The 27,823-nt window shown below is 43.6% G+C and overlaps 1 protein-coding gene across 3 annotated transcripts; it reads right to left on the reverse strand.

The window, feature by feature from the left end:
* Nucleotides 1–570: 570 nt before the first annotated feature.
* LOC140313252 (uncharacterized) lies at nt 571–27,823 on the reverse strand. Of its 3 annotated transcripts, none has more exons than XM_072391289.1 (33): nt 27,172–27,823; nt 26,480–26,566; nt 25,266–25,409; nt 22,687–22,833; nt 22,016–22,207; nt 21,045–21,128; nt 20,695–20,813; nt 20,499–20,613; nt 20,335–20,412; nt 20,119–20,234; nt 18,805–18,967; nt 14,471–14,616; nt 14,273–14,366; nt 13,892–14,041; nt 13,490–13,639; nt 12,808–13,064; nt 11,592–11,721; nt 10,842–11,036; nt 10,279–10,431; nt 9,087–9,304; nt 8,597–8,780; nt 8,365–8,520; nt 7,511–7,861; nt 3,820–5,775; nt 3,223–3,357; nt 3,029–3,103; nt 2,862–2,948; nt 2,694–2,785; nt 2,467–2,552; nt 2,307–2,370; nt 2,008–2,225; nt 1,495–1,629; nt 571–1,393 (listed from the first exon to the last, which is right to left on the reverse strand). In XM_072391289.1, the coding sequence occupies exons 1-33, from the start codon at nt 27,673–27,675 to the stop codon at nt 1,128–1,130; spliced, it is 7,047 nt and encodes a 2,348-aa protein (XP_072247390.1). In that variant the 5' UTR covers nt 27,676–27,823; the 3' UTR covers nt 571–1,127. The 3 variants fall into 3 exon arrangements, with proteins under 3 accessions (XP_072247390.1, XP_072247389.1, XP_072247391.1); XM_072391288.1 differs by having other exon boundaries at nt 21,045–21,131; XM_072391290.1 differs by lacking the exon at nt 10,279–10,431 and having other exon boundaries at nt 21,045–21,131.

Raw genomic sequence — 27,823 nt, forward strand, 5'->3', positions numbered from 1 at the left:
ATATGTTTACACCTCAGCTGCTCTGAAAGCTTTGATTATGAGTGCAGACAACGTCAATATGGAAGCCGTTAGCAGTTTTCAGAGTGAGAATTCATTGTTTATCTGAGCATTATATTTTTTCGTCTGTGAGTTTTTGTCAGCTCTTCTCGTCCTTCCAGAAACCTTCCCAAAATGTGCCTACTCCCTCTCCAGTGTGACTAATCGGTCTCAGACATCTTGTAGGGATTCAATGAATAATTTGTAATGCTAAACAGTCGTATTTTGCAAATATTTTATGCTAGAACTCATTACGCAACCATGTCTGCAGAGGGTCCCTGGTTCCTCAGCCTAAATGCAATGTTGATTATGCATGTTTGCATCACGTCTCTGGTTGGTGTCAGGTTTGAATATGCAAAAAGAAGACTAATGATGTGAAGATGTTCCTAACCAAGCTTGGCCTTTCATTCTCTGTTCATCTTTTATCTCCTCTCTTCTAAAAAAAAGCCTCCAGAGAGGAGATAAAGCTTGAATGAGGGACATTTTCGCCGCAGCTGTCTTGGAAAATAAATCTTTAATCACAGCCAAGGCAAATTCTTGTTTTTTTATGTTTTATTTATATATCTAGTCTTTGCTACAACTCGTATTTAAGAAGCACTTACATCAGATGGGTTCAAGCAGTGTCAAACTGCTGATTTGTAGTTCAGGGTCTGGAACAATACGCTCAGGTTTCATTAATACTCAAGAAGATATCGGCTGAGCGGAGAGGTGAGCAGCTGAGCCAATAAGGCACCAGTCGCCAAAGAAATAAAAACAGAAAAGAAGAAGGAATGAAATTAGACTCAAATCCACAACTACACAGTGCACGCTAATACAGTATTGTTAGTTTTGCTTGAACAAGAAAAGTACAAAAAAGCAAAATAAACACTCGTAAAAAAGGCGAATTATAAGGATTTCTCTGCCCATGAAGTGGTTTATATAAAACACGTCAAAAATAAAGCTGTGGCGGTTCTTTTGTTATAAATATGGTCAGTAGTAGTGGTGTTTTTGTTGTTTTTTTTTTCTTTTAGTTGGGTTTTGCTCACTATGTGCACTGCACATTAGAAACTATTTAGAAAACCCTTTCTAGGTAAAACCCCATATTTACAAACTCAGAGGTCTTTTTTCCCAAAGAACTTTTTGAAGACGGACTTGTTGCGAGGCCGCGGCAGGCTCGCATAGCTTCGCAGAGCAGAGTCCACACATGTGTCCTGCTGCCACCCAGCGAAGGCCAGCAGTGGAGGCTCAGAGCTTCTGCTTTTTGATGAGCTGTCTGTTGACTTCTCTCCCACCACCAGAGTCACAGAGTAATTGGAGCCTTGCTCCAGGCCTTTTCCCCCGGGAGAGTGCAATATGGGTTTGATCTTCTGGTAAGTAGCTGGAAGGACACAGAGCAGTAATAGAAAAATGAATGGTGTAAGCACTTTATAGATTACACATCACCAATGACAGAATGTGGGTTGATAAATTCAAACTAACCCGATGTAAAGGAGTGGGAGCGGTGCTTGTTACTGAGCCATTCCTGACCGCTGGATACAGGGGGGTGAGGGGAGGAAGGAGTGTTTTCTCTGAATCTGTGAGTCACTGTCTGCATTAAACTGCTTCCATCATCATCTAGAGGGGGTCAAATAAAGAGCAGAAAAGCTGAACAACTACAAACTGAAATGTTTACTGTCTCCGTTAGGTCATGTGATGTAGGTCATGCCAGTTTTTTAGTATGCAGTAAGACGATGCCTTAGCTCCCCCTAGTGGCACCCGCTGTAGAAGCAACAGCTATTCACTGCTTCCTTTGTTGGTTGGAGCATTGATTAAAACAGGCTGAAACACCACAAAGCTAAATTAAATCCTGGTTTACAAAGAGACCCTCTAACACAGTCTCCCAGTGGGACTGTTGAATAGTCCCTCTGGGCTACTCCCACTGGCAGTGTGGTGACAAAATGATGTCCGCAAAGCGTTAATGTGGAGAGGATGATTTTGGTGAACCAGCCTTACCACAACAGCCTGCATCTGAAGAGAAGACGGACGGCTGCTCATCCAAACGTTTTAGGTGACTCTGCAGCATGTGACTGTGCTCTCTGGTGAGAACAACAATTTCCTTGGTTTGGGCCACGCCCGGTGATTTGTGCCTGGAATACATGGGGGTGACATCACGCCGAGAGGAGCAGTGACAACTGGCTTGATCGTGACATCGAAGGCACACGGAGGACTTTCTGGAAGGAGGAGAGAATGAAAAAAAAATCATCATAATGAAGAGCAAAGATTGTAGGCGTGCTGTTTGACCGCCATCTTACAAGGAAGTGGAGAGGTGTTGATCAACTGGGCCGCTGAACGGTGAAGACACAGGCTCACCCTGACCTTTTATACAGAACACAAAAAATGAACCACATCAGTGACACATTGACTCAGTACTGGCAAGACATTTGATATCATTCATGCAACTGATATATTTACCTGTGCTTGCTTGTATTTTCATGATCCATTTCTTCATCATAAAGCGCGAGGCGGTATTAAACAGATATTCAGAGCCATCACGGAGCCTGAAGACCAGAAAACGCAACCGTTAGCACTGCAGATAAGAAGTTAGAAAAACAGCCATCTGTACATCCATCAGTGCCTTTAACGCTGTATAAGTTACAAAAAAAACGATCAGTGCAATTTAATAACCAGCACAGTGTTACCGTAAACGAAAGCAGTTGGGTTTTTTGGTGTACTCTGGGGCAGGTGAGCACTCGGCTTCCCTGAGGTTCAGTGGAAGGCCACATGCAGAACTCTGAAGCACAGAATGATAATTAGTTACCGCGTACTACCTGCATCCAAGTACTTTTTCCTCACTTCTGTCTGCTTACCCGCAGTGTGTCCTTTCTGTCCTGGAAGAAGCATAAGGTGTGTCTATGTAGGACGGCATGGTAGGAGTTCCAGCCTCTGGAGGCTGCCTGTGAAAATAAGATAAGAGTGTGTGCTGCTGACTGTGGGCTTTACATTTGCTGACAGTGGTGGGTTAATCGTTCCTTACTTTCTTTCCTCCCAGCTGCAGCTTGTGCTTCCTCTCAAGGGTCCCCTCCATAGACTGCAACTCAGGCTTTCCACTCTAAATGGGTTTGAATAAATAACATTCTAGTTTTAAAAAAACGAAAACGAAAAAATATACACCCATAAAATATACAGGGAGTATTTCTAATCAGGCAACTGTTGTCAGTTAAGTCTCACCAGGATGAAACAGCGCCCTCCGGTGGCCACCAGATCTCGTTTCTTCTCTGTGTCCTGCAGGCTTTGCGAGGTCATCCTTTGCTGACGGGCCCCGTCCAAACCCATATGAACCGACAGCAGACTCATGGACTGGTCCTGTTCAGGGAGAGAATACTCCACAGTCAACACAGATGACAGAAATCTTTACAGTAGTTGTGTTTCCTTTAATAGACACTGCCACCCAACGGGAGCTTTTACAGCTGCATTTGTGGAATATGCTGCATAGAAATTCATTATGTAGAAACTACAAGTCCTGCTACTGAAACTGCTACAATAAATCTACTAAAAGATGACATGGAAACAATTTCCACAGCTTTTTTTTTCAATATAGGGGGTCTGAATGCGTTTTTGTATTTTCTATAGTAATGTACTATATGAGAATTGATCTGTATTTTTTGCCATTAGTAAGCAGCAAGTTTCATTTTAAAAGAAAAAGGTTCACAAACCATCAGTATGATAATATACCAACAGAAGTGAATGAGATATAAAACACATGTTTATATAAATATTTTTTTTCATTGAGCTACAGTCTGATAGAACTTCAACTGCCAACCTCACCTTCAAGCCACCAGTGTGCTCTTCCACCTCCTCCCCCACATTTGCGTCCTCCTCCTCCTCCTCTCTGTATTGATAAATGTATCTTTGATTGTCTCCTACATCTGGCAGCTTCACTTGATCAGATGCGGTCTCGTTCACTGTCACTGAAGTCTTGCTCCCTGGTTCCCTGTTGGGAAACGCTGCCCAGGATCTTCTGTCTCCTACAGCCAGTGGAGAAGGGTGATCTTTGGGACTCTGTCCCTTATCATAACCCAGCAAGCTCTGAATGTGGGAGGGCAGTTTGAACTCGGCAACAAGGAGGTTGGGTGCTGATGCTGTGACCTGGTTTCTGTAGAGCACAGCTGGGTTCTTATCTGTAGGTGAGCAGCAACGTGGGTCTCTGGCTTCATTTGAGGCTATAGAGTCTTCCTGGTTTGGCTGATACATGATGTCTGAGCAGATACTCTGCCTGTATTTCGTAGTCTGGTTCCATATGTCCTCCAGTTCTTCTTCCTCCTCCTCAAACTGCTGATGGTCAAGGTGAACAGGCTCTGTTTCTATCTCTGCTGAGTCTGGTGAGGGACTTGAAGGTGTAACACTGTTCTCTCTTGTTTGAGCGCAGTCGATACCTCCCACTTCAAGAGATACGAGCCTCCCCACCACTCCTTTCGGCTGCATGTTTTCTGAACATGGAGCGTCAGTGCAAAGCTTGAAACTGCTTGAGGTGGAGATACCAGAATCTGTAGAGTCCTGTCGAACACTGACACTCATCGTTGACTTCAGATTTACTTTCATATGAGAAGCTTGGCTTGACTGAGGTCCAGGACTCTCGCCGCGCACACCCTGGAATCCTGCACATTTATGGTACTGGTGTCCATTTAGATCTCTAATGAGTGTGTGGACACTAAGGCACTCATGTTTATGAGCAGCTGAGGTGCAATTTGGAGCTTGGTTAACATAAACAGGCAGCTGTGAATGCTGGCTGGTCTCATCTTTTTCAGCTATACTTGATTTCACATCTGATAGCATTTTGTCCTGCTCTGCATCGTCACACTGAATCAACAGGGTTTTAGATACATTGCCATGTGGTATGCTCAGATCCTCATTTTCTTTCTGGGATGAAACAGGTGGAGGCTGGAGACTCTTCTTCACATCCGGCAGGTGGCAGTCCTTTGCTACAGGTGCCGACTGCTGCATTTCAGAGCAGCTGATTTCAGCTGAACTTTGTGTGATGGCAGTTGTGGGTCGAGATTGTCTGAAAGAGCTCAGGACTGTGTGTCTCTGGGAGTGAGGGTCGGGATCGGTCCCTCCTCCTTTTTTGGACTCTGGAGGGGCGATAGTAATGATGTCCTGAATGCTGGGGATAAGGGTCATGTCCTTGGGTAGATCAAAGCTCAGCACAGAACCCAGAGAGAGGAATCTGCAGTGGCTTCTCATCTGACCCTCTGAGGGCAAAGCAGCCGGCCCTGCTGACACAGCGTATGGGGTTATGCTGTACTCTCCCGAGCAGTCTTTGTCTATATCTTTCAGCAGGGGATTCTTCATGTAGGCCAAAGCTTCCGCCTCATCTCTGTTCTTAGGTGAACTCTTCTTTCTTCGGCCTTCCTTCAGTGGCCACGTACGTGTGTCATACGTGACTGTCTCGCAGTCATAATGATGCATCCCATCGGTTGGCTCATCCACTCCCATGATTTTCTGGATAGTGTGTCGGCGAGCATCTCTCTTTCTCTTTCTCTTCTTGCCCATTCTCTTGAGGCTGCTGAAGATGGAGCCACTGCTACTGCCGCCCGTCAAAGAGTGGAAGGTTACGTTGGTCGTCTGTGGTCCGGGCATCGAGGGAGATTGAGAGGAGGAGGATGGCAGTAAAGTGGGGGAGCCTGAGGCTGCAGAGTGGCTCTTTTGGCGGGGAAGGGTGATACTCTCATACACAGGGGCCACAGCCAGGTTGTTATCCTTGACATGCAAGTAGGTACTTACCTAAAAAAAAAAAAAGAACTTATGTTAGGCATGTGTGTTAGGGATAGGTTCAGTGAAGCCTGTACACACTGCACTGCATACGGTTAACCCCAGAGAAACATGCATGCTGCAGGCTGAGGCCTTGTGGCCTTCTGTGAGAACAAGAGCTGTTTTATGTTACACATGTGTTAAAGATGGAGGATGACATGAAAGAAAAAAAGGCTATGACAATCATCTCACACGTTCGAGAAAACAACGGACTGAGGAATGTTTCTATTCACAAAACTGAAAATGTACATGAAACAGATGAGAAATGAGAGAAATCAGATGAAAGGACAAAAGAGCATGAACATTATTGCAACTGCAGACTTTCAGAACTTAATCAAATACATATGTAGCTGCACATGCCGTCATACGCAGCTGTAATGTCTTGACCTTTCAACTCTGTGACTAATCTCTTGTTTCTGTATAAGCCCCAGACTATAAATCATGTTGTGCAGTCTGGGGGCCTTTCGAAAAGGTTCAGGCCCAGGTCTCTGTCTCATGACTGCAGCTCTGCTGGCATTTGGGACACGCTCCTGCTGGGAGCCATTTTGGAGTACAATTTTCATAGGAAGTGAGGATGAGGTCACTTATTTCACACAATCGTGGCTGAGCTGCGGAGAGTCAAACATGACCAGGTTTAGATCAGGCTTGTGATGAAATGGCAGGAGAAGAGAAAGCTTCTGTCAACAGTCTCAGCAGGGAGAGGACCGTGTGTGCTTTTCTTACTCATTACCCTCATTCTGTTTCTGTCATCAGTGCTTTTCAGGTTTAAGCCCTGCCTCATTTAACAAGTTGTGTCCCAAAGAAAAGTTTTAATGTCAGATAAAAGCCCAACACCCCCCCCCAACACACACACACACACTCACACTGATTCACTGTCTGGATTTTCTGGTGGGAATAGAACCACTCATCTGAGTTTACAAAAGAAAAGCTGAATAGACAAAATGACGACAGACAGATTACTGTAAAGATAAATTCCCCATTCACAGCAAATCCAACATACACACTTTTGTTTTCAGAGCCTTGAGCTTAAAAAAAACTCTAAATCAGAATTAATTTTATTTTAAATCTACATCTACGACTGTCGTTAAGGAGAAAATGATGTGTTTTAAGGGTAAAATGGTTTATCCTCGTTTCGCATTTTCCAGTCACAGCAGCTTTGGAGCCGGTGTCACTTTGCCATGACTTACTGTATTTCCAGAGAAGGCAACAACACGGGGCACGGCACGGTACCTTGTAGCAGGTTAGTAGAGCATGCGGACCCCAGAAAACAGCTGCACAGCATGCAGTCCCAGCACACTGAGATGCCGCATGCAATTCCAGCTCACACTAAACAATTTACCTCATTTGCACTTTGCCGATAAAGCTTTCTCTTTCGCTTTAAACTACCAAAAGTGTTTTCCAAAAGCCCCTGGCAGCGCCTCCAAAAGTTTTTATAGGCAGAAGATTGAGGCACAGTGGACTACGGGAGAGAATGAGGAAAAAGGAAGATATGAGGGCAAACGCGGGAGGAATGACCAGCAAGACAGTCGAGGAGGGAGATCCCATGCAGCGTCGTTACAAAGAAGTAATGGTATGGCCCTGAACCTTCAGGGACAAGGGCAAATATTATTTGGTTCAATGTTTTTGAGGAAATGTATGTGGTCAATAATCCTGACATCATGATGGTGTTTGGAGACTATTATAGTTGAGTGTTAAGTGTGCTTCTCACCCTGTGGACAGGCTCAGAGGTCTCCTCCTCCCTTTCATCTGTCCTAACAGGCAGGTCAAACACCTGCACCTGGCTGTCACCGGTGTTACCAAAACTAAGGATGAGGTTGACTGCGGCCCCCAAAGGTGGGCTGCTGTTCTCCTTCAGCACCGTGATGTTTGCCTTCGGAGGATCGCCCTGAGGTCCGATACTGTTCATGATCTCATACCCATCCTCTGAGTGCTTCCCTTCAAGCTGCTCAGTGCGTTCAGGCAGCAGGGGTGAGGGATATCTATCTGCTGCTGCCTGTGTTGTGTCTTCGCAAATGTTGACGACGTGGGACTGCTGGGACTGAAACTCAGGAGCTGAGGTCTACATGGGATGTCAAAGAAAATGACAGATGGACATGCACACTGGTTAGCAAGTATCCTTAATAGAAATCACTGGTGTTTGTAAAAGTTTTATTGTTTTTTTTCTAAATTCAAGGTAACTGGTTGCACTTGAGTTTCATCTTCAGCTCTAACTGACTGAAATGCTTGTGAGTCCCAAGCATTTCATCTCTTGCTCGAGTTGATTGGTTCACATGAACCGTTGACTCACCTGAGCGAGTCATACAAGTCAAACAATTATCCCTACTCTTGATGGAGTGAAGGAAGCAAGCTAAAGCCTTTATCTTTTAATCTAGTAGCATGGCACCAATACCCCAAGTCCCGTGTGATTCAAAAAAGAAATCAGGAGGTGTTTTCATCTATTTAAATAAATCTTGAGGAGGTAAAGTAACCTTCCGGTTTGACATATGCTGATTAACCAACAAACAGCAGAGCAAATTCTATGATTTTAGGGCATTAATTGTTTGCGGTAAAGTTGTATTTTACCTCTGTAAGTGGAGGGCACATTACTGCCTCAGAGTAAATATTATCTTGTGAAGACTCCAGTCGGTGCTTTTTGTGAAGCCACTGTTGTTTCTGAGCCCTCCAGTGCACCAAGATCCACCCAAGCATACTCCTCAGTTCCTCCATGCGCTCTCTTACCTACAAGACATTACTCAGAGTTATAGAAAAGATATCCTCGGATCACAGTGAATTTGAAGTGTGTATCCCCGCTCACCATCTGCATGAGGTGGTGTTCTTTGTCTAAAAGATTCTTCCCTGTCATTGCCAGTTCATCAAATTCCTCAAACTTTTGTTCGATTTGCAAGTCCAGCTCCGCTGCCAGTGGCCTCTGCCCATCTCTCCCAAGATGCAACGCAGTGTCTGAGAAAATGCATGACCTGGTGTCTTCTGTCCAAGAGCTGTTCAGAGAGGTGGGAGGGGAACAGAGGTGGTGTGAGAAGACCAGCAACAAGGCTGTGAGAAGAACCATACATTCGCAAAACATGAGAATTGCCAGACTCTTCGTGATAGGAAAGACATTCATCGCCCTGTCACACCCAGGAAACTTGCTCAAGCCCTCTCAGCACATCCCAAATTCCACATCCCCCCTGGGACCTGTGCTTGACAATGAGAACATCCTGTTCTGATAGATGCTCTTGCAAAGTGGATTAATGAAAGAACTTGTGGCCCAGAAAGGGGTTCCAACTTCCTCACATCATGCTTACATCATGGCCAGGTAGCTCCTGAAGAAGTCCTGGAGCTGCACAAACTCCTGCAGACGGGTTTTGTTGTCTGTCACACTCTTTCCAAGCTCGTTCCAGGCCTGAAGCGTAGCCTGGATCTTTCCCCCGAGCATGTGCAGTCTTTCTGGGCACACTTCCTTCAACCGAGAAGCCTGGTTCTCCATCTCCTTTACTTCCTCCCTGATGATTTCATAGTCAATCTGTGGCGAATCACAGGAAAAACACTATCAAAAACTATCCATATCCATCAATTCCAGTATCATTTAAACAGCCTGTATCAATTGTGTGTCTGACTATGACCTCATCTCCATAGCTTTATGCATATTATTCTGTTAGAGGCCCATATGGTCAACATATGGGCTGCCACGCTATAGCAAGCTTGCAATCTTGACCACTTTTCTCTCCTTTTGACGAGGCAGTAATTAATAGCGTTCAGTGCTCTCTGGGAGCAATACTTCATAACGTTTCTTAGCTACAGTAAGCCTCAAGAACACTGTGTTGTGGATGCCTGTGTGCTGACGGCACAGTTATTTCAGTTTGGGAGATTAGGTCATTACTGCTCTTCAATCGTATCAAGTCCAGACAGCTGCGTGCATGCGTGCGTGTGTGTGTGTGTGTGTGTTTTTGAGCGTGTGATAAACACAACACTGCCCAAAAATGACTCATACAGAACTTTACCATCCTCAACTTCACATCTCCAACCCTGTGACCTCCGGACGCTCATACACACCCTACCAGATTTACCCATAAACACACACACACACACACACACAAGCTCACACACACACATTGAGAGTTAACAGAACAGTGACTCACACAAGCACAAATAAATATCCTGTGTGGATAATAAACTTTTTGCACGCTCTATGTGTGTGTGATCGCACAGTGCGGTTTATATGATAAATTAAACGCAGCACAAAGCGGGGTGGGCTGGCCTTTTATTTTATTTTTTTTTTGGGGGAGAAAAGAAATTGGCACAACAGGAAACAGACTGTGGAACAGACTGTTGGAGGTGAGTGTGAGGCAGACAAGGGGGCTTCCCGTTTTCGTTTCACAGAGCAAACAGTCTATTATAGAAAGTCGAGAGAATGGAATACTGGATCGTATATTGGTGATGAATCATTTTAGGATGTTTACACCAAATTCACAACATGAGCCGCCATCTTCCTCTCACCTCCAGGTGGTCCTGCTTCCCCTGCAGAGCCTCTACGCCACATCGGTCTGGTTCACACTGCATGGCCATGTCTGTCTCCTTCTCCAGGATGTCCAGACTCAGCTCCTTGCTGCAACATAAGCACTCCTCCACACGCACCGCCAAGCTGGCATGCTGGTGAGGCGCAGATCATCATGAGTGGATTTTTTTTTCATGAAGTCATACTTCGCTGTGTATGATTTGTTTTGCAATCACAGCCAGATTGCAAAGTAGTGTTTAAAATTGTGTCATGGAATCCCCTTCAGTTGTCGGGTACTTTATGTGATATCTCGATATGTGTACCAAGAATAAATTAAATCCAAACACAAAGCATCACGTACGGGGGATTGCTGGAAAACGCAACCGCACAAAATCCAGATGTGGCTCTATTACAGGTCTAAGATTTTAAACACTGCTCAGCATCATCTAAGGTCATTATTCCAAACACTGCAACAACCACATGATCTAATCAACAGGAACCAGAGCTCCCAGAAAGGCACACTTTTCAAGAGAGAAGTCAATATAAGTCCCTCTTATCTCTTTACCTTGCTCAGTAGGTCCTGGATGGCCTGATCATGACTTTGGGATCGACCTCTTTCCCTCACCGTGTCATTCAGCATCTCAACAGCCTCTCGAAGTTCCTCAACAGGGTCCCCCATAGTTTCTATCAGGGGCTCACCTCCGCCGCTACTTTGGAGTGCAAGCAAAGTAGGAGCAGGGGATATTTCACTGTGGAGAGGCTGTTACATAGATGGACAGAGAGAGGGAAAGAAAAGGCATTTGGTAAAGCTGAATGGAAAAATGAGACAGGTGATAAAAATCTGTTTGAATTCATATTTAAGGTTTCTGATGATTTCTGTGACTAATCCACACAACTAACTTACAATGTCAACAGTTTTGATGAGGAAAATATTACCCGTTAAAAAACGTATTTATTGAAAATTGATCTGTGCAATATCTGCCCAAACTGCCTGTTGGATGGTCAGCCAGGGTCAAAACTCCCCTCTTACACCATTCTGACATCACGTAGGAGGTGTCAACTAATTCAACCTTTTGTTTACTGCTTGAGGAAACTATACATTGGCAAGATAGGAGTCGGTTATTGTTCTTCCCTTCCAATATATATTTAATTCCAACTAAATGTAGGCAGAAATCTCAAAGACAAATAAATGAAAACATCAAAACCAAAGCTGTCAGCGATGCTAAAACCATCCACATTTAAATAAGAAAATATCTGACAAGTTTAAAATACGGTCGCATCATTTAAGTTTCTTCTCTAGTATAGTGTTTCTCACTTGTCCGAGGCTGTATTGATCACTGAGCTGGCTCTCCTCCAGCTCCACACGCTCCAAGAACTCGGTCAGCATGCGCGTGTCCTGCAGCTCTGAGCTCTGCTGGGTCAGGGCACTTAGAACACGGTGGTACCTGGGAAACACAAACAACAGCAACATTGTTTGTTTTAACTAGAAACTACATCTTTACTGTCCTTCACATGCACACACAACTCCCTCAGCAGAACCACATCACAGAGACCGCAAGCAGCTTACTGGATGACTGTTACCATGCTAGAGCGCTATTATGTAATCATACTGTATATCATCTGTCACATAAACATATCCTCTACTTCAGGACACAAATGTACCTCATCTGTGCAGAGTTTACATATAAAGGGATCAGTTTGAAAGAGTATTTTTTTCCAGGATAAATGAGCCTTAAGTTGCCTCTTTGTAGTGTTAAATAATGACATCATACCAAATGCCATACAGCTGCTTTTTGAGCACCACTACCTGAACCAATGGTCCCTCAGACTGCACAAGTGGCCATCTCTGCCCCATCCAACACCCCCACCCTGGAAACACTTAAACGGAGACATTTCCGTGTCTTTATTTTCATTGGTCAGCCTAGTGTTCTTTACAGAGTCTGAACTTCTGTTTATAGACATAGGTATGTCCAGAAAAGCAGCCAACATCATAAGGTTTCACTAAACGACCGTGGCAACAACCTGCCCTTTACGGGCCGACCAAAGAGAGAGGCGTCACCTTCCAAACAAGGAACGGGTGACTCTGACGCATGCTGACAAGCTGTGGGTGAAGTGCATGTCAGAACTGTGGGGTAGACCTCTCTAAGTGCTGCATGGCACAGAAATGAATAAACTTGAGCTGTGCATTTAATGAGCACGCAGAGAGTATCTTTTTTGCCAACTTGGATAAAATGCTAACTTATGAGTTTTGGGGATATTTATACATTTGTGGTTTATGGGGTGAAATTGTTTGTCTTAAATATGAACTGGCAATTTCATGAAGAAACTCTTCCATGTTGGATTACAAACATGGAGCAAGCCCAAACCTGTGACCTCTTGGAAACAGTGACATACTTTATTTCCTGACAACAGTGACTGGCAAAAACCAGCAGCGTTTGATTGCTCATATCCATAACATGAATCTTCCATGATGACAAACATCAGGGGGGCTAACTCTGACCTTTTACTTCTCCTCCTCTGTAAAAACCTACTTTCTTTCCACCTCCTCCATACGCGCTGGCAGCCCTCGCGTATGAGGGTGACTGTGGCAGTGAAGGCGGTCCACCTCCTGCCTCAGAGCGCTGAGCTCCAGGCTGCGTGCTGCCACCTCTTTCTCTAGCAGACAGCTTTCTCTCTCAGCCATGCTCATTGTTTCAGGGTCACCAGCTAATGCAGACTCCTTCATGGAAAGCTCCACAGACTCCAACCAAGCCTCCAGGCTGCCAAGAGCTTGGAGCACTTTCACAATCTATGCAGAACAGAAGTGGAGAGATTGAGCGTTTGCACAACATTTTTCGTGATATAGTTTTCAGGTGATTTAGCAAAGGAGACAACAATAATCATATAATAATGCAATAATTACAGAACTAGATAAAGATAAAGTCGTCAACTGGATTTGCAGCCTCTCTCCAACTAATAATCAAATCAATAGGGAAGCACACTTTATATATCTTAGATTATATATGGTTGTGAAAATACCTCAAAGGCTCAGCCAAATAAGGCAGTAAAGATCAAAGATAGCGAGTCTCTCTAATTATTGTAAGCATACAACCCAAGCTCTGGCACTGTCTAAAAGTTCTAACTGTGGTAGAATTGATCCTGAATACCTGTCATGACCAAACAATTGACCCTAGAACAGAACAGTACTTTTCAGAGATATTTTAAGAATCTTACCCTAAATCCCAGCTCCTCTGAGTCCTGTAGACACACGGCATTCCTTTGGTGCCTCCTCCTCAGTTCTTCCCACAGGACTTCCAGCTGGCTGAGAAACTCCTCAATCTTAGTGCTGCCTGGGTGCTGTGCACGGACCAGCCCGCGGCCCTCCTGAGAAAGGTGTTTTGAACTGATGAGAGCATGTGATGAGTAACAACTGGACATTATGTTGGGAGATGTAAACCTAATCTGACGTTTTGGCCAAGTACAGCTCTCTCAGATGAGATGTCAGCTCATTATTTGGTTGATATAAAAACCAGGCCTGCCAAGATTCCGTGTTCGGGGGAAATTTTCACTCAAGTCATTCATCCAGTGTATATGCTTTACGAGAAACTGTGAATGTGACGATGTGCCTCGGTTTACCCTTTTGACCACCTCTATCCTGGCTCTGTTGTTGAGGATTTCTTGTTCAAGAGTGTGTTGACATCTCCTGGCTGCTTCCAGACCTTCAAAGCTGGCTATTGAACACACCTGTGTTGCCATGGACACATTGTCTTTAAGCCAGGCCAAAGTCTAAGATGGAAAGGAGAGAGAAGTGAAAAAGGTTAAAAGGATGAACAGTCTAAAGACCACCCCAGCTGCCAAAGCCACAGGAAACACATCAATCAGGACCGAGATGAGGTTTGTCATCCTGATCTATAAACCTACAGAGAAGCAGTTACTGCAAATTAGGGAAGCGCAGTATATTGATAGCTAACACACGCATTGCTGGCCATTTAGCAAGAAGATTGCTTGGTTTGTCACCTTGTCAGCGGACACAGTGAACTTCTGAAGCTGTACATGAAGCTGTGGGTGGCCTCGTGCGGTCGTGGAGAGGCTCAGCTCTGCTCTCGGCTTCCTGCCGCAAAGAAAAGACAGACATGTGACTCCAATTATGATTTACATAAAAACTTCTCATTATGTGAGTCACAGGCAGAGCGAGAAGCCAGGCTGAAATGACACCTTTCCCCCTTCAGTTGGTGTCTGGCAGTGGCATCATCTGCAGAGGATGAGCCGTCTTCCACGGGTGAACTGGTGGGCTTCACTGATTGCTGCTCCTGACTTTGGCCGCTCTGACTTCGCCTACCACTCCCGCAGTCAACAATACTCTGTAGGAAAAGTGTAAAGATCAATAACATGGCATGTGAGAATGCTTTTTTCCATTTTTCTGCCTGTGTTCCACTTAAGCATCTCAGAAAGGAGGATTTCATCCTCATTCACAGGGAGGTGTTTCTGTTGCTCACTGCTAGTGTGAGCGCTACCACGTGGCTGCAGGCTGGACAATATGGACAGCTGCCCGGAGTGAAGTTTCCCCTGTAAATGACACATACTAACAACGGTTGGCTATTTTCAGTGAGACAACCCAGAGTAAGTCGAAGACACAGACCTTTTGTGTTTAACTGCACCGAAGTTCACGATGAAAACACTAAAGATGGCAGCTAAAGTTTGAGTAGATTAAAGTCACTTTATGAATGAACATATGAAGGCTCCTAACATGTGTTATACTACTCTAATGATGAAAGAGAGGCATTGTGGATGAAATATAACCCATTTTAAATTCCCTCTGCCCAGCTCTCATTAAAACAGCTGTGTTTTCTCAGCATTAGACAGTGATTTCCATGACCTTCCAGTCCGACTGTTAGAACTATGCCGTGGAGTTTTTAGCAAGGTCAACGTCACAGCTATAGACCTCGTCTATGCGCAGAAATAAATTCAAAAAGTCAACAGCCACTAAGCTAGTTTTACAACCATTTGAGTGCTTAAAAGGTTGGCCAGAGGACTCCCACTAGGGTTTTCCAATGAGAGCTCCATGTTTCTGGACTACAGTGTTGGCTGGTGGTTGAAACAGACTAAGAAACGCTGTGAACCTGAGAAAGCTTGCGGATCCTGAGAGGGACGTGGGTGGTGAATTTTTGGTCGAAACAAACTACCGGTACTTGTTTTTTACCACTAAAAGTGACCCACAAACTGAGGTGGCTGTGTTGGAGTATTTCTGATGTTAGGTGACTAACTTTACCGTCCAGTTTCGAAGAGAAATACTGCACATTTTACTCAAATGCATTTAAGGAAGTCAGTTTTCAGTATTAAGGATAACATCGTTCTGTGTTGAGCTGAAAATGAGCTGAAATCTTTAGCTGACTAACTGAGAAGTAACCACCCTGCAGCGTTTTTTAAACTATTTTGAAGACTTAAGAGTTCTGGGCTGATCACTGGGTCAGTTCGACTATTTTCCAAAGTTTTATAAACGAAACAATAAATCAACTAATTGGAAAACATGATTATTAGATCAAACCACAGCGAAACTAGTGATACAGTGATTACAGAATTATATGATTTTATAGTATAATTCAAGTAGAAATGTCTTAATATCCTTGCAAGCTTTTATGTAGGTGAAACTTTCATGACAGGACTTTTAACTTACTTTTGTTCACATCTGTATTTGTTTCGTTGTCACAGTGTTATATTTGAACTTGCACAAAATTGAGGGCCGTGTACACTTCCACCACCACTGACGAACTGAGACTTTAAATCACGAGACTCCCTGACAGACACTGTGCTGGAAGAGGTCTGTCATTGGGTGCGAACTGATTCATAAGCTGAACTTTTTCCTATAGATCAGATAAGGAGATAAGAAGAGGCTGCAAGGATCTCTGCTTTCTTTCAGCATCACAGATAAAAAAATGAGGTTGTCGTAATCGCTGGCGTTCTAAACTACACAGTCTCCTGCTGCCTAAAACACTGTCATGTGTCAGGATCGCTGTCAAATTTTGCAAAAATGCATGTGTGATACTTCCGAGTCATCATTTGTTCACAGGTCACTATTCAAAATCATCTTGCCTTTATTTCTTGACGTTCACAGCATTTCTTTCTAAGTAGCCCCTTTAGTTACTGTGTTCGGTGTTATTTATAACTCTGTATAACTTTGAAATGATTTAAACAAGAATGAAAATAATTGATATTTTCCATTTGGAACCGTGCGGACCTGGCTTAAAGAGCAAGTGATTCGGAGAACAAGAGAAATACACGTCACCTTTGCAAGAAATGCAGTAAAGTTAAGGGATTTATATATACTGGGATATCAGTCACTTTATAGGCCCGTGTTTTACAGCGCCACATTATCAGGCCATTTATGTTCAAACAAACGTTTATGATTCACTTGATATCTGCAGCTGATGTCTCCTCCCCAGATATTTGCTTCTGTCCTCCATTCTTTGAAGTGGCTTCCTTTCTCAACAAGTCATAACGATTTGTTTCATCATGATGAATATATGAATATATCATAACATCATTGTTTATCAGCCCTAATTTAAACTGTTAATAATGTTAAAACCAACATCTAATTTTATCCCACTTTCCCTATCTGGTTGCTGTTATTTTCTGTTTGTTCTCTACTGATCTCTTCTCCCTGTGTGCATCTTTCTGCAGTGTGCTCTGAAGTGATGTCAGCCAAGAACTATCACTTAGCACCGAGTCCATCTGGTCTCCAGCCTAAGCATCTGGCTGCAATTAGCCAGAGTAACAGACGATGGCCATGTTTACCTCTAAAAACAAGAGGCCGTACTACTGCGAACAGGATGGCATTGATGTATAGATTACTGTGCGATACATGCACTAATGAGCACACAGACAATAAAACCTTTACCTTTCAGTTTCATCAACCGAGTCACATTGAACAAACAGGCTTAGACTGTGACCATAAAAGTGTGACTGTGTGTGTGCATACGACTGCAGATACACTGAAAACGCTGTCTAGTTATACATATACAAATTGTTTCCGAATCTTTATCAGTGTGTAGCTGAAACTTGGACCCTAAAAGCTAATGAAATCAGTTCAGCACATTTTGGAGCTCGAGTCAAAGAGCTTTCACTGTTTAACTGGTGCCTGTGCTTTGGCAATGAGTTTGGCCTTTAGGCTCCAGGGCTTTCTTTGGAGTGTCTTATTAACCCCTCCATAAATAGTAACAAGTGAGTCTCCCACAGACAGTGCATCCAGGCAACTCCCAGCTCCCAGTGCAATAAAGACTATACTGCAGTGAAAGGGCTCAAGACAACTATGCCAACAAGCTTAGCGCCTGCGGAGGGAAGCGGGCTTACTGGTCTGATGGGTTCTTATTACAGGTGGTGAGACCACAGGACCAGCATGAGCCGAATAACAAAAGCAGGGAAATAATGTGAAGCACGAACACAAGGAGACGAAAACAGTGAAGTTTTCTCTCCCAAAGCATATCAGGCAGTTTTTCATCAGCTGAAATGCAAGGCCCAGTGGTAACATCAGAGGTGAGTAAGGTCCAAAAGAGGAAGGGACCACTGCATTATGGGGGAACCTTGGCCTGAACACAAATAGCAACTGCATGTTCAGTTAAGAATTATAAAGAGATTTAATGTGCAAACTATATATACACATAATTACTAGTTTGCAACATACCACATATTTTCTGGATAATCAGTTTTCCAAAAGACACCAAGAGTATTTCCTTAGCTTTACAAGTGCCCATGGTGTTACTGTAGGAGCACCCCCGTGTTAAATAAAGTCTCAGTTTGGCCTGGAAGATGAAGAATGTCGTGTCCAAGCAGTCCACTTGCTCTGTTGATTATTCAGTAACCCAGGAGTGAACCACAGGCCTTCTATTAATACAGTATTAATTTAATGATAGTATTTTTGAGTGTGGTTTAAGGCCAAGATATTTTTCTACCATAAAGTCAAATTTGGGGTCTGAGGGAAAGACCTATTTATTCTGGCCGACTTTTTGAGCATGCTGAACATTCACGACTTGACATTTTTAATGGAAACTTATGTGGCTCTTGTGCCAGGACAAATAACACCTCCAAAAGTTCTTCCTGTGGCTCCTACAGGGCAATATTCATAACATTTGTAGGCAGGGGATCTTATTAGTTATGGAGAGGATCAGCAGGAAACAGAGAGCTGTTCTCTGAGCTTTAGAGCCAAGCTGGAATTTATCCTAACCAAGTTATCAAGGGATTCCTCAAAACTGGGACATCAGATGATGCTTCTGAGTGCAACTAATTAGCTGCTAGGACGGAAAACAAGCCGCGTGTTGTTTTCCAAAAAAACGAGAAGTCACAGCTCTACAGCTCATTTTTCAGAGTCTATTTTGGAAAAAAAAAATCTGCTTAAGTTGTAAATCAGGCATTTTCCAAACCAAAGGACAAAGTGCGTCACTTTCTGCAGCCACAGATTTCGTAGGACTGGAACAGACCGATCTCATTTTTTGCCAACTCAGATGGAGTTGTTCTCTCTTCCTCCAGAGCCCGAGCGAAATACCAGTGTCACTAACCACAGAGCCTTTCAGACGATTCTGCTCCTCCTTCACCTCCTTTCCCATGATCACATGTGTCTCAGTTCCCATGTTGCACTGGGCTTCTTGGGCGGGTGTCAGGAGGTCAGCATCTTCCCTGGTGAAAATGGAGCCAGTAAGGGAGAGTGTTGTCCTGTCACTCCTGGAGGGTGAGCAGAGCAGGAGGTTACTGTGGTGCTGACAGCAGGGCCTCAGAGACCAATGATGAACACCAATTATGGCTCTGAGGCTTTATACCAGTGTTTGTATTATTTGATTTAAATAGTTACAAAATGGAGCAGATAGTCCAGACAGAATTATGTAATATTTGGATCTAAAGATAGGCCACCAGCATGAGAGGCTCTCAGCCTGAGAAATTCTTGGGAGGCAGGAGATGGGATGTCAGAAATGTGGACTCGAGTTACTCCCCACCCTTATTTATTACTACGAGCAATTCCAATCCTTTTTTTCCTCTTTTTTCTACCAGGCAGAGTAAAGAAATACAATATTATCCAAGGGCCAGTCCATCACTTTGACCAACTGGCTGGACTGATATCAAATTGGCGATGAATATTCACAGTCCCCAGAATATAATTTCAAGGAATGCCACATTTTACTGTGCATGCTGTAGGTCTGTAACAAATTCCAACTTCTATAGAATGGACTGAAATGGACATTCAGAAATGATTTTTTTTTCGTAGTTTGGTTCCAGTTTTAATGCAGCAATTACTTGCGGCTGTACTCATTAACTTGATATTGATTCTGATGGTCTGAAAAGCCTAATGATTAAAAAGTCTGGATGCTTACTGTATGCTATTAAACTAACAATAAATTGTTTTACAAATTCCATAAAACTTACAAAATATTCTTGTAAACGTGCTCTTTCTCCAATTCAGCAGCCTGTCTAAGATGATGTCAGGATTTTATTGGTGAGAAGAGGGCAAACCATGTTGCCAACTTGATACGTCGCCAGACATTATTCAACTAATACAATGATCCAAATTCCATAGAAGCCCAGAAAAGTGGGTGGTGAGCGATACTCTGAGTGGGAGCTGATCCCTCGACACATCTTTCATCGATCCAAATGTTAAATGTAACCAACCAAGGCTAATCAGGAAGGCGAGAAAGCTCGTTGGGTGGAACTATTTCTCATTTGGAAAAGTTGTCAGATTTGCCAGTGTATGCTTTTCATGTAGGATAGCAGTACAGTGAAAACATAAAAATGCCACTCCAACGCACTGGAAACGTGTGAAGGACCAATTACAGAGTGAAATGAGGCATGTATTCAGAGTCAGTATTATCCTGCTGACGTACCTGAAATCCCTCTGCAGAAGCGTCCAGCAGTCCTTTACCTCACTCTGCTTGTGTGTGATGCTGGCAGCCAGGGCAGGATGGAGATTAGACAGCTGGGACGCACTCACATCGAGCATCTACCACACACAGGCCTGTTGGTTAGGTAGAGAAGGCTCCTGCAGCACATGTCAGGATGTGCCTAAGCAGTGCTGCTTTAGATGAAAGGACTATTCTTACCATGATTTGACCTGCGATGTCTCGTATTTCTCGGTCGCCGCAGCACGCCAGCTCTTTGGATGCAGAAATGCTCCTCCTCTGACAGAAAGGGGGAAAGCAGTGAGCTTTATGTATTACTCTAGACTCATTTCAAAAAGTAATAGAGGCGATTTTGGGCAATTTACCATGTTGTTAATAGCAAACAAGGTATTATCAGCCTGCTGGTAGAACGAGGCCACTTCAAGTGCCAGGTGAAGATTTTCATGGTAGTTCTTGAGATGGGGCTGGACCTTCAGCCACCTACAGAAAGAGCGTTATCATTCAGCCTCAAGACTGAAGGTGTTTCTGGCAAACTGGTCAAAGTTAAGGGACAAACCATACATTTTATTGATGTGTTTTCTCCTACAGGAGATATTTTTGCCATCTGTCTTCCCTTGTTTCTCCAGTTTTAAGGCTAAGTTGTTGATCTCTTCGTGGAGGTTCCTGTGCTGCTGCTCATCCTGCAGGGAGACAGAAGGACACAACCCAAGTATGACCTCAGCTGTCTTTACTGTATGTCCTGGGGGACAATTTACTCTCAGCCAAGGATAGACCACAAAGAAACATCTTCATAACTGTAAATGGGGCCAACAACACACGAGAAAGCAATACATTTTACTCAAGAATATTGTTCAGCCAGTTGAAAGGCTTCTGTCGGTGTTATGTTAATGGTAATCTTTTACAAGGCTCACCTGTTTCAGATCTAAAATTCTCCTGGTCAACTGCATTTTGTCAACATTTTCCCCCAGGACGTCCACTACAGACTGCTCCTCTTCCTGCTGGCACACATAAAAGTCAGTGTTTATGGCCCCCATTTGTAAAGGACCCAACCATTATGTCTTTTCAGAGGCACAAGGATAAAAACCACATCACCGGCTACCAAGGAGGATGCTGAACAGAAACAGCTTTCAGCATGACATTTGGAAACTTTGAAGTAAAGGCTGAGGAGAACGGAAGATGAGCGGAACCGAATGGAGAATCCATCTATTCCCAGGATAGATGTTTCCTAGCTTTTCCCGCATTACATTTCCGCAAGTGCATTATCAGTCTCTTGGTTCTTGGTGCCAGACACAGACAAGAGCAGAGAAATAAACACAGGCCTAAAACCTGATGATTGCTTTTTGATAATGACAGGCAGATGTTTTCTCACACCAGTGACTATACACAAACAAGAAAATGTCTTCAGGATACTGAGCTAATTTCCTGTATTAGCAAAGTGCTGTTTTCGTGCCAATTATCTTGACAACTGTTGATTAGGCTGTCTTTAGACCAAGGTCAGCCTCTGGGCTGACTGTTAGTGTTATAATTGTTACAGTTGGAGTGGTTCATTAACGATTCTCTTTTTGTAACTCTTGCTTTTTAGACAAATGGAAGGGGAAAGGAAAATATCCAAGCTAAAGAGGGGGATACATATTTGATCTGAAATCTGAAAGGATGAATTACTTCATTTTAATGAGGGAGTAATAAGTAATAAAGGGCAATTATTTTAAAAATGGGAATAAGTTTTTGAAAGTGGAAAAAATGAGTGAACCAGCAGAAAACACAGCACTGTGCAGTGAGCAATTAACTATGTTTCTTACATTTCTAAAAAACAGAGAATTGAACAAATTACATCTATTAATTGGCTACTCTCTCCTCTTATGTGTGCTTGGTACTTTGGTACCTTCTCTTTAATCCATGCCTCCAGTTTGTCCACTTTTTTGTTGAAGTCCTGCAGGCTCTTGGCTCCACCTAAGGCACGCGTCTGATTTGCCGCCATCTGTTTCAGGGTCTGCCACTGGTCCCTGAGCTGGCTGAGCTGCTTCTTCACCAGATCAGATGTGGGGTTCAGCTTGCAGATCAACTGCTCACCCATCTTTTGAAATAATACGACATTGTTTATTTGGCTTTGTAGCACAGACGAAGCAGCAAGACTAACATAGAACAGTGGATGGATACATGTAACACTTCAAACTGCCATTCGTGTCTTGGGTACACCCTTGAAAAATTTCCCAGTTCCTTCTCAGGCCTTCTTTGTGTCAAGGGAGATTAATTATGACCACTGTGCAAATTTCCAAACATTTCTCCTGGCCTGACAGAGCCGTCTGGAACACTGAGGGTCTGCTTTTCTCTTGCCTGGAAGTGCCTTGAAGACCATCATGTTACACACTATGCGATATGACAGACTCGTATAGCACCAATGACAGTGATTAATGGTTGCGTTCAAATGGCCAACGTGTATTAAATTGTTAAAATAAACATTTGCATTTTGGGAGTGCTCTGATGTGCTTGCTCTGTTAACTCGGTGATATTTACGTTGCTACAGTGCAGCCTTGTGTTAAATCAACTTGTTACCTGGTTGAGTTGAATCAGAGTGTTCTCAAAGTCCTTGAGGTCTCTCTGGAGCGTTTGCGATGCCTCCTCCCAGTCCTGCAGGGGGCAGTACTGAATATTACATCCATCCTTCAAGTCCTGCAGCTTGCCTTTGATCCACGCCTCTGCCTACAACATAAACAGTCACAGACAATACTGCATGAGATATTCTTCACGGTGTGTGCAGTCATTTACTTACGCCTATAAATAGATCAGAGAGATGTTAATCTTTTGCACCTGAAGTTCATAGGCATAACAAGAGTGAGTTTGGGAGCAATTATTCCTGATGTATGACGGTTATATCCGTGATGGTGCTAGACCAAAGACAGACCAAAAATAAGTAACTTTCTACTCTGATTCTACTCAAAAAAGGTGACCTTTCATACTTGCAGCTCATCCCATGTGTCCCTGCCTTAGCAGGCACATCAAGAACAGCTCTTTGTTCTCCACTGTCATGTTATGTGGAGCAGAGGTTTCTCTTGGCAAGGGCCCGGACTCCACTGCATAAGGCTTTGTCTTGCAGAGCTGCCTTTTCTGGCAACGTCTTGCAATGGAGCAGGAGGGCCAAACCGGGTGGTCAAAATCACAAAGTGTTTGAAAGTGCAAGTCTGTTTTCCCAAACGAACACAGTGTGGGAATCAACGAGCCACCTAGGTCGCAAAGAAAAATGAGTGGATGCATAAATCAGGTTCGTTCTATGACCTGACATCCTCTGTGAGTCATGCAACTGACAAAATCAGACGAACTCCGCTGTTGTTTTTCTTCTCTGTGCAAAATGCCAAATATCCGTTAAAGACACACTTAAGTCACCATTACATCACATCAAAGCAATATTTCTCAAGGAATTCAGGAATGTCTGACATTGAATAACACTCGACGGTAACCCCACGTTTGAATCAACAAAACATGGAGACTGCACGTGACACGTCCACCAAACAGCTTCTTGCTCTCGATTAACATGTGATGTCATTTCTCCCCAGAGAAGGAGGTCATTAACTTTATGAGGCCCCCGGGTAGCAGAGGTATTTCTGGGTTGAACAGAAGGAAAAGAGCTCGACAAAACAGGCCTGCCCATATCTGCTCACACTGGCTCCCATGGCATTATAATGACCTCATGCAGGAAGTCTATGATTCCCTTGTTTCTTCCTGTCAACTCTCTACAACAATGGCCTGTTTATGAAAAACCTACAGTAGGACTTTATTCTGGCCACGAGATGCAGACAACTAATGCATGCAGTTCAAATTATCAGGGCACTTCTTTTTTTTTTTTTTCTTGTGAAAAATCTTTGGCGGCAACAAAACGGCAATTAATGCAGTATAACAGATTTCATAAAAATCCACTTTATCAGATTGTAATATGTGAGCTCAGCTCAGTCGCTGTCCAGACCCCCCGTTTATTCTGCAAGTTTCAGAGGAACCTTTGGCATGTTAAACGAAAACGAGGCAAGTTGTGCTAATCTTTTCACTTTAAAAAAAAAAAAGTGCCTGTCAACGTGCTTTCTTTTTTTTTTTTCGTTCCCCCAAACCTTTCAAGTAATGCAGCTTGGCTCTGACAACACAGAGGGAGTTGAACTTTCTCTACATTTTCTATCGCGTAGACGAAACGGTGAAAGGCGAGATATTCTGCAGAGCAGCCACGGAGACAGATGGGTCTACACGGAGCCCTGTTCCTCCATGTGGTGACCTGCTTTGCTCTCTTAGCCTCAAACGTTAGGGGCCTTTAAAATCCTCTCCCTGGAAAACTCACTTCCACTTTCATTGCAATGTAACACTGTAATCATACATTTTCATCAATAACAGCAGTTAACCGAATCGCTGTAAAACAAGCCGTTCCCTAGACACCAAACCTCTGGCTATTTAAAGGCACCTCTCAAAAAAAAAAGTTAAATACAAAGGAGCCCAACTTAAAGAGTAGAAGCGCTCCTAAGCTCGTTAACGCTAACGACGTGCCACAGCGCCGCTTTCAACACATCCATACGTCACATGTTTGCCTCAGCTGACACGTCTGAAATCAAGTACTTGTGTTTGGAAGCAAACAGCCTGTCGCTTGCAGGGCTGCTCAACTGAGCTCTGATGACAAACCCAACTGCTGGACAAAATGTCCCTCTGCCAAACTTGCAGAAAAAATGTCCATGTGCGCTGGGGTGGACGCAGCAACGAGATAACACAACCAGTTGTGCTGCTTGGCTGAGTCTCTTTGAGCCATAGGCGTGAAGAGATGGAGCCAAACAATGATCTCATCCCTAAATAATTGCTTGTGGCGGCTTCCCCTCCCTCTCCTCCCTCAGCTGAACACAGCTCACACAGTTCTTGAGACAAAATAAGAACCAGTACATATTTTGTTCTCATTGGAGGGTCACGCGACAGGCAGCTTCCTTTCTGATTTCGCCTCAACCACATAGCTTGATGTTTTTTCTAGATAGCCTTACACCTTCTTTCCAGTCAGCCTATTTGTCCTCAGACAGGACAAGAGTCTGATAAGCTGCTCACTTGATGAAGTTTGAAACAGCTGCCAACATCTTTGCCTGCAAATATGCATGTGAATTCCTTCCACATTTTACCTGGAGTACTTCCTTGTTGAAGAGGGAGTTGCACTGAGTGAAGTAGTCGCTCTGAGATGTAGTAGCTGCCAACACCTCAATCTGAGTGTGCAGATGACTTTCTTTGCTCTCGGGCTCTTCCCTCTGCAATTCAGGCACTGAAATCTGTGTGAGCAGACAACATAGACAAAGTGTTTAAAACCAGACTGCAGTTCAACTCGATCGTTGTGATCATCAGATAAAAAATTCATAGGATGACAGCCTTTTATAAATCCTCCTGTACTGTATAAGCAAGACACACACAGCTCTCCAGCTATAACCACCTCACATGTGATTCATGGTAATTATACCCTTTTGTTTACCATCTAAAGACAAACATGTGGCACGCCGGCTGCCCCAAGGTCAACCATAACAAAAAACAACTGTCAGCACCGTGCCAGATGACATGAACAGGACTGGCACAACTTCACTAATGGACAAGCATTCCTGTTGGTCTCCCTTCAGGAAACATCTGGGCACAAGAAGGAAGCAGGAACGGACAGATCCTGGTCGTCTGACGCTTTTTGGCTTTACATGTAAACATATCACCTTTAAAGGACCTCATGAGCGTGGAGCTGCCTCCACACGACCTCCGCAGGTGGAGGCAACCCAGTGTTTCGCATGTGATTCCAAACATGTTTTTTTGTTGTTCTTCTTTCTTGTCAGCTTCATAGTGACAATATGAGAGGAGGACCCTTACATTTTAGAAGATGGTGTGGTAGGTTACAGAATCTGAGGGGAGTGAGACCAGTGCTGTGTCAGTGTTATTACAACCAGCCTCCATAAGGACCTCAATAAGCATTTTCTTTTGTTAACATCTTCCCTGACTTCATGTTTTCCAGTGAGCCCTGCCTCTCCGAGGTCTGCTGTAACTGAGCCCTTCATCCACAACACGCACTTTAGACTTCAACAAGTAACAGGCCAAATCCAGTGATTTAATGGTTTTAAACACGCTACCGCACACCCCCACCCCCTGAAGTTACGTGTATTCACTGAAAACTTTGTCCGAACACGACAAAACAATCGTTTCTGAATAAAGTAGGGATAAGCCTGCACACCAGGGACACCCTAAGACAGGAAGGACATTTTGGTTATGATTTGGTAATGACTTTTTTTTTTTTACCGAAACAAAGCAGCATAGTATATTTTTAAGATAGGCGCATTCCGTTTCGACCACCAGCCAGCTCGCACCTTACCTGAATTGGTTTCTTTCCATGTAGTTTCGCCCTGGTTTGTGCCTGTGCGGGCGGCAGTTCATCGCCGTTGTCTTTACTAAGTAAAACCTACGAAGTGATAAAAAAAAATAGACACCAAGTAGCAGCTAAAATAATGCTTGAACTGGAAAGGAGCAAAGCGCTGAAATTAGTATTTTTTAAAGTGTTCGGGGGTGCACGTGCCTGTGGAAAAAAAGTCGAATGTTTCACCTTCATGTCGTCTATAATCTCAACATTTTTCAGTCTGCCCGGTTTTTTTTATTAACATTTTGTAACGAAGATTATACTATGAGAAGAAAAAAAACTTAAAGTAGGGCTTTTCCAACACATTTTTCTCTAAACATTTATTGATGTGTTAAGAATTTAAACAAAATGCTTTCTCTCACATATTTAGATGTTATTACTTTGATTTTTTCTGGTATTTTCGGGCAGAAGAGATAAAGTGAAGGATATTCCACATTACACCTGATTTACCGAATGTAAATGTTATGCTACATATACAGTATAGCCTACCAATGTTAAAATAACATTTAGTCTGTACTTGGTAAAAAAAAAAAAAAAGTAAGTGCCTCTTAACCCTATAGCTGAAAACTGAAACTAACCACAAATAGTTGGATATCAGTTTCTTAGTTGTTAAATTTGTATGTTTTAATTAGTGAAGTGTTGTCCTGTACCTTAAATTGAGACTTAGGCTTATTCTCACAGCTCACTCCCACAATCCTGGGCAGATGTGGATCGGATGTGCTGGTGGTGATGTTGTTGTTGTTATTGTTGTTTTCTGATGGGGAGCCTGTGATTGAAAGCTTTGCCGGTACCTCTAACACCTTGTTCTCTGATCTGTCTTTACTCCCAGAGATTGTGATCTTCTTTATAGATCTGGAGACGGCAGAGGGAGAGGCAACGTTCTGGTTCAAGTGGTCCTCTGCTGCCATGTGCTCTTGATTGTGTTTCACGGGGGCTGCCTGCTTAACAATCGGTGAAACAAGACAGGGGCCATGTGCGTAGACCTGGGATCGACTGAGGTAGAGCGAGTTCAGGTTGTGCTGTAACACGCAGTTATCCAAAGTCTCGCCGGGCAGATAACTCTGTGTAAAGTCCTGGCATTTTGGCACAGGGGGAACTGACAGCTTTGTCCCAATGGTGAAGGGCTGCACCTTCCTCGCAATGCTTTCAGACATGACCAATGTCCCAGTAAGAAAACAAAATGACTAAAGTCCAGATAAGCACTGAAAAGAGTCTGTTACATCCCTTTAAGCACTCTCCTCACTAAACAGTTGTCCAGTCTCTGTTCAGCAGGCAAGTGGACGGTTTAACAGAAAAGTGAAG

The sequence above is a fragment of the Leuresthes tenuis genome, unplaced genomic scaffold (assembly GCF_036924035.1).
Source record: "Leuresthes tenuis unplaced genomic scaffold, fLeuTen1.0.hap1 SCAF_8, whole genome shotgun sequence".
Lineage (NCBI taxonomy): Eukaryota > Metazoa > Chordata > Actinopteri > Atheriniformes > Atherinopsidae > Leuresthes > Leuresthes tenuis.

Excerpts from the sequence above, each read along its gene's own strand:
- LOC140313252 (XM_072391288.1), bottom strand. The coding sequence starts at position 27,675 with ATGTCTGAAAGCATTGCGAGGAAGGTGCAGCCCTTCACCATTGGGACA. Across the intron at positions 14,367-14,470 it reads CACCAACTGAAGGGGGAAAG|GAAGCCGAGAGCAGAGCTGA; the intron begins GTGTCATTTCAG and ends TCTTTGCGGCAG. Across the intron at positions 2,786-2,861 it reads ACAGAAAGGACACACTGCGG|AGTTCTGCATGTGGCCTTCC; the intron begins GTAAGCAGACAG and ends TCTGTGCTTCAG.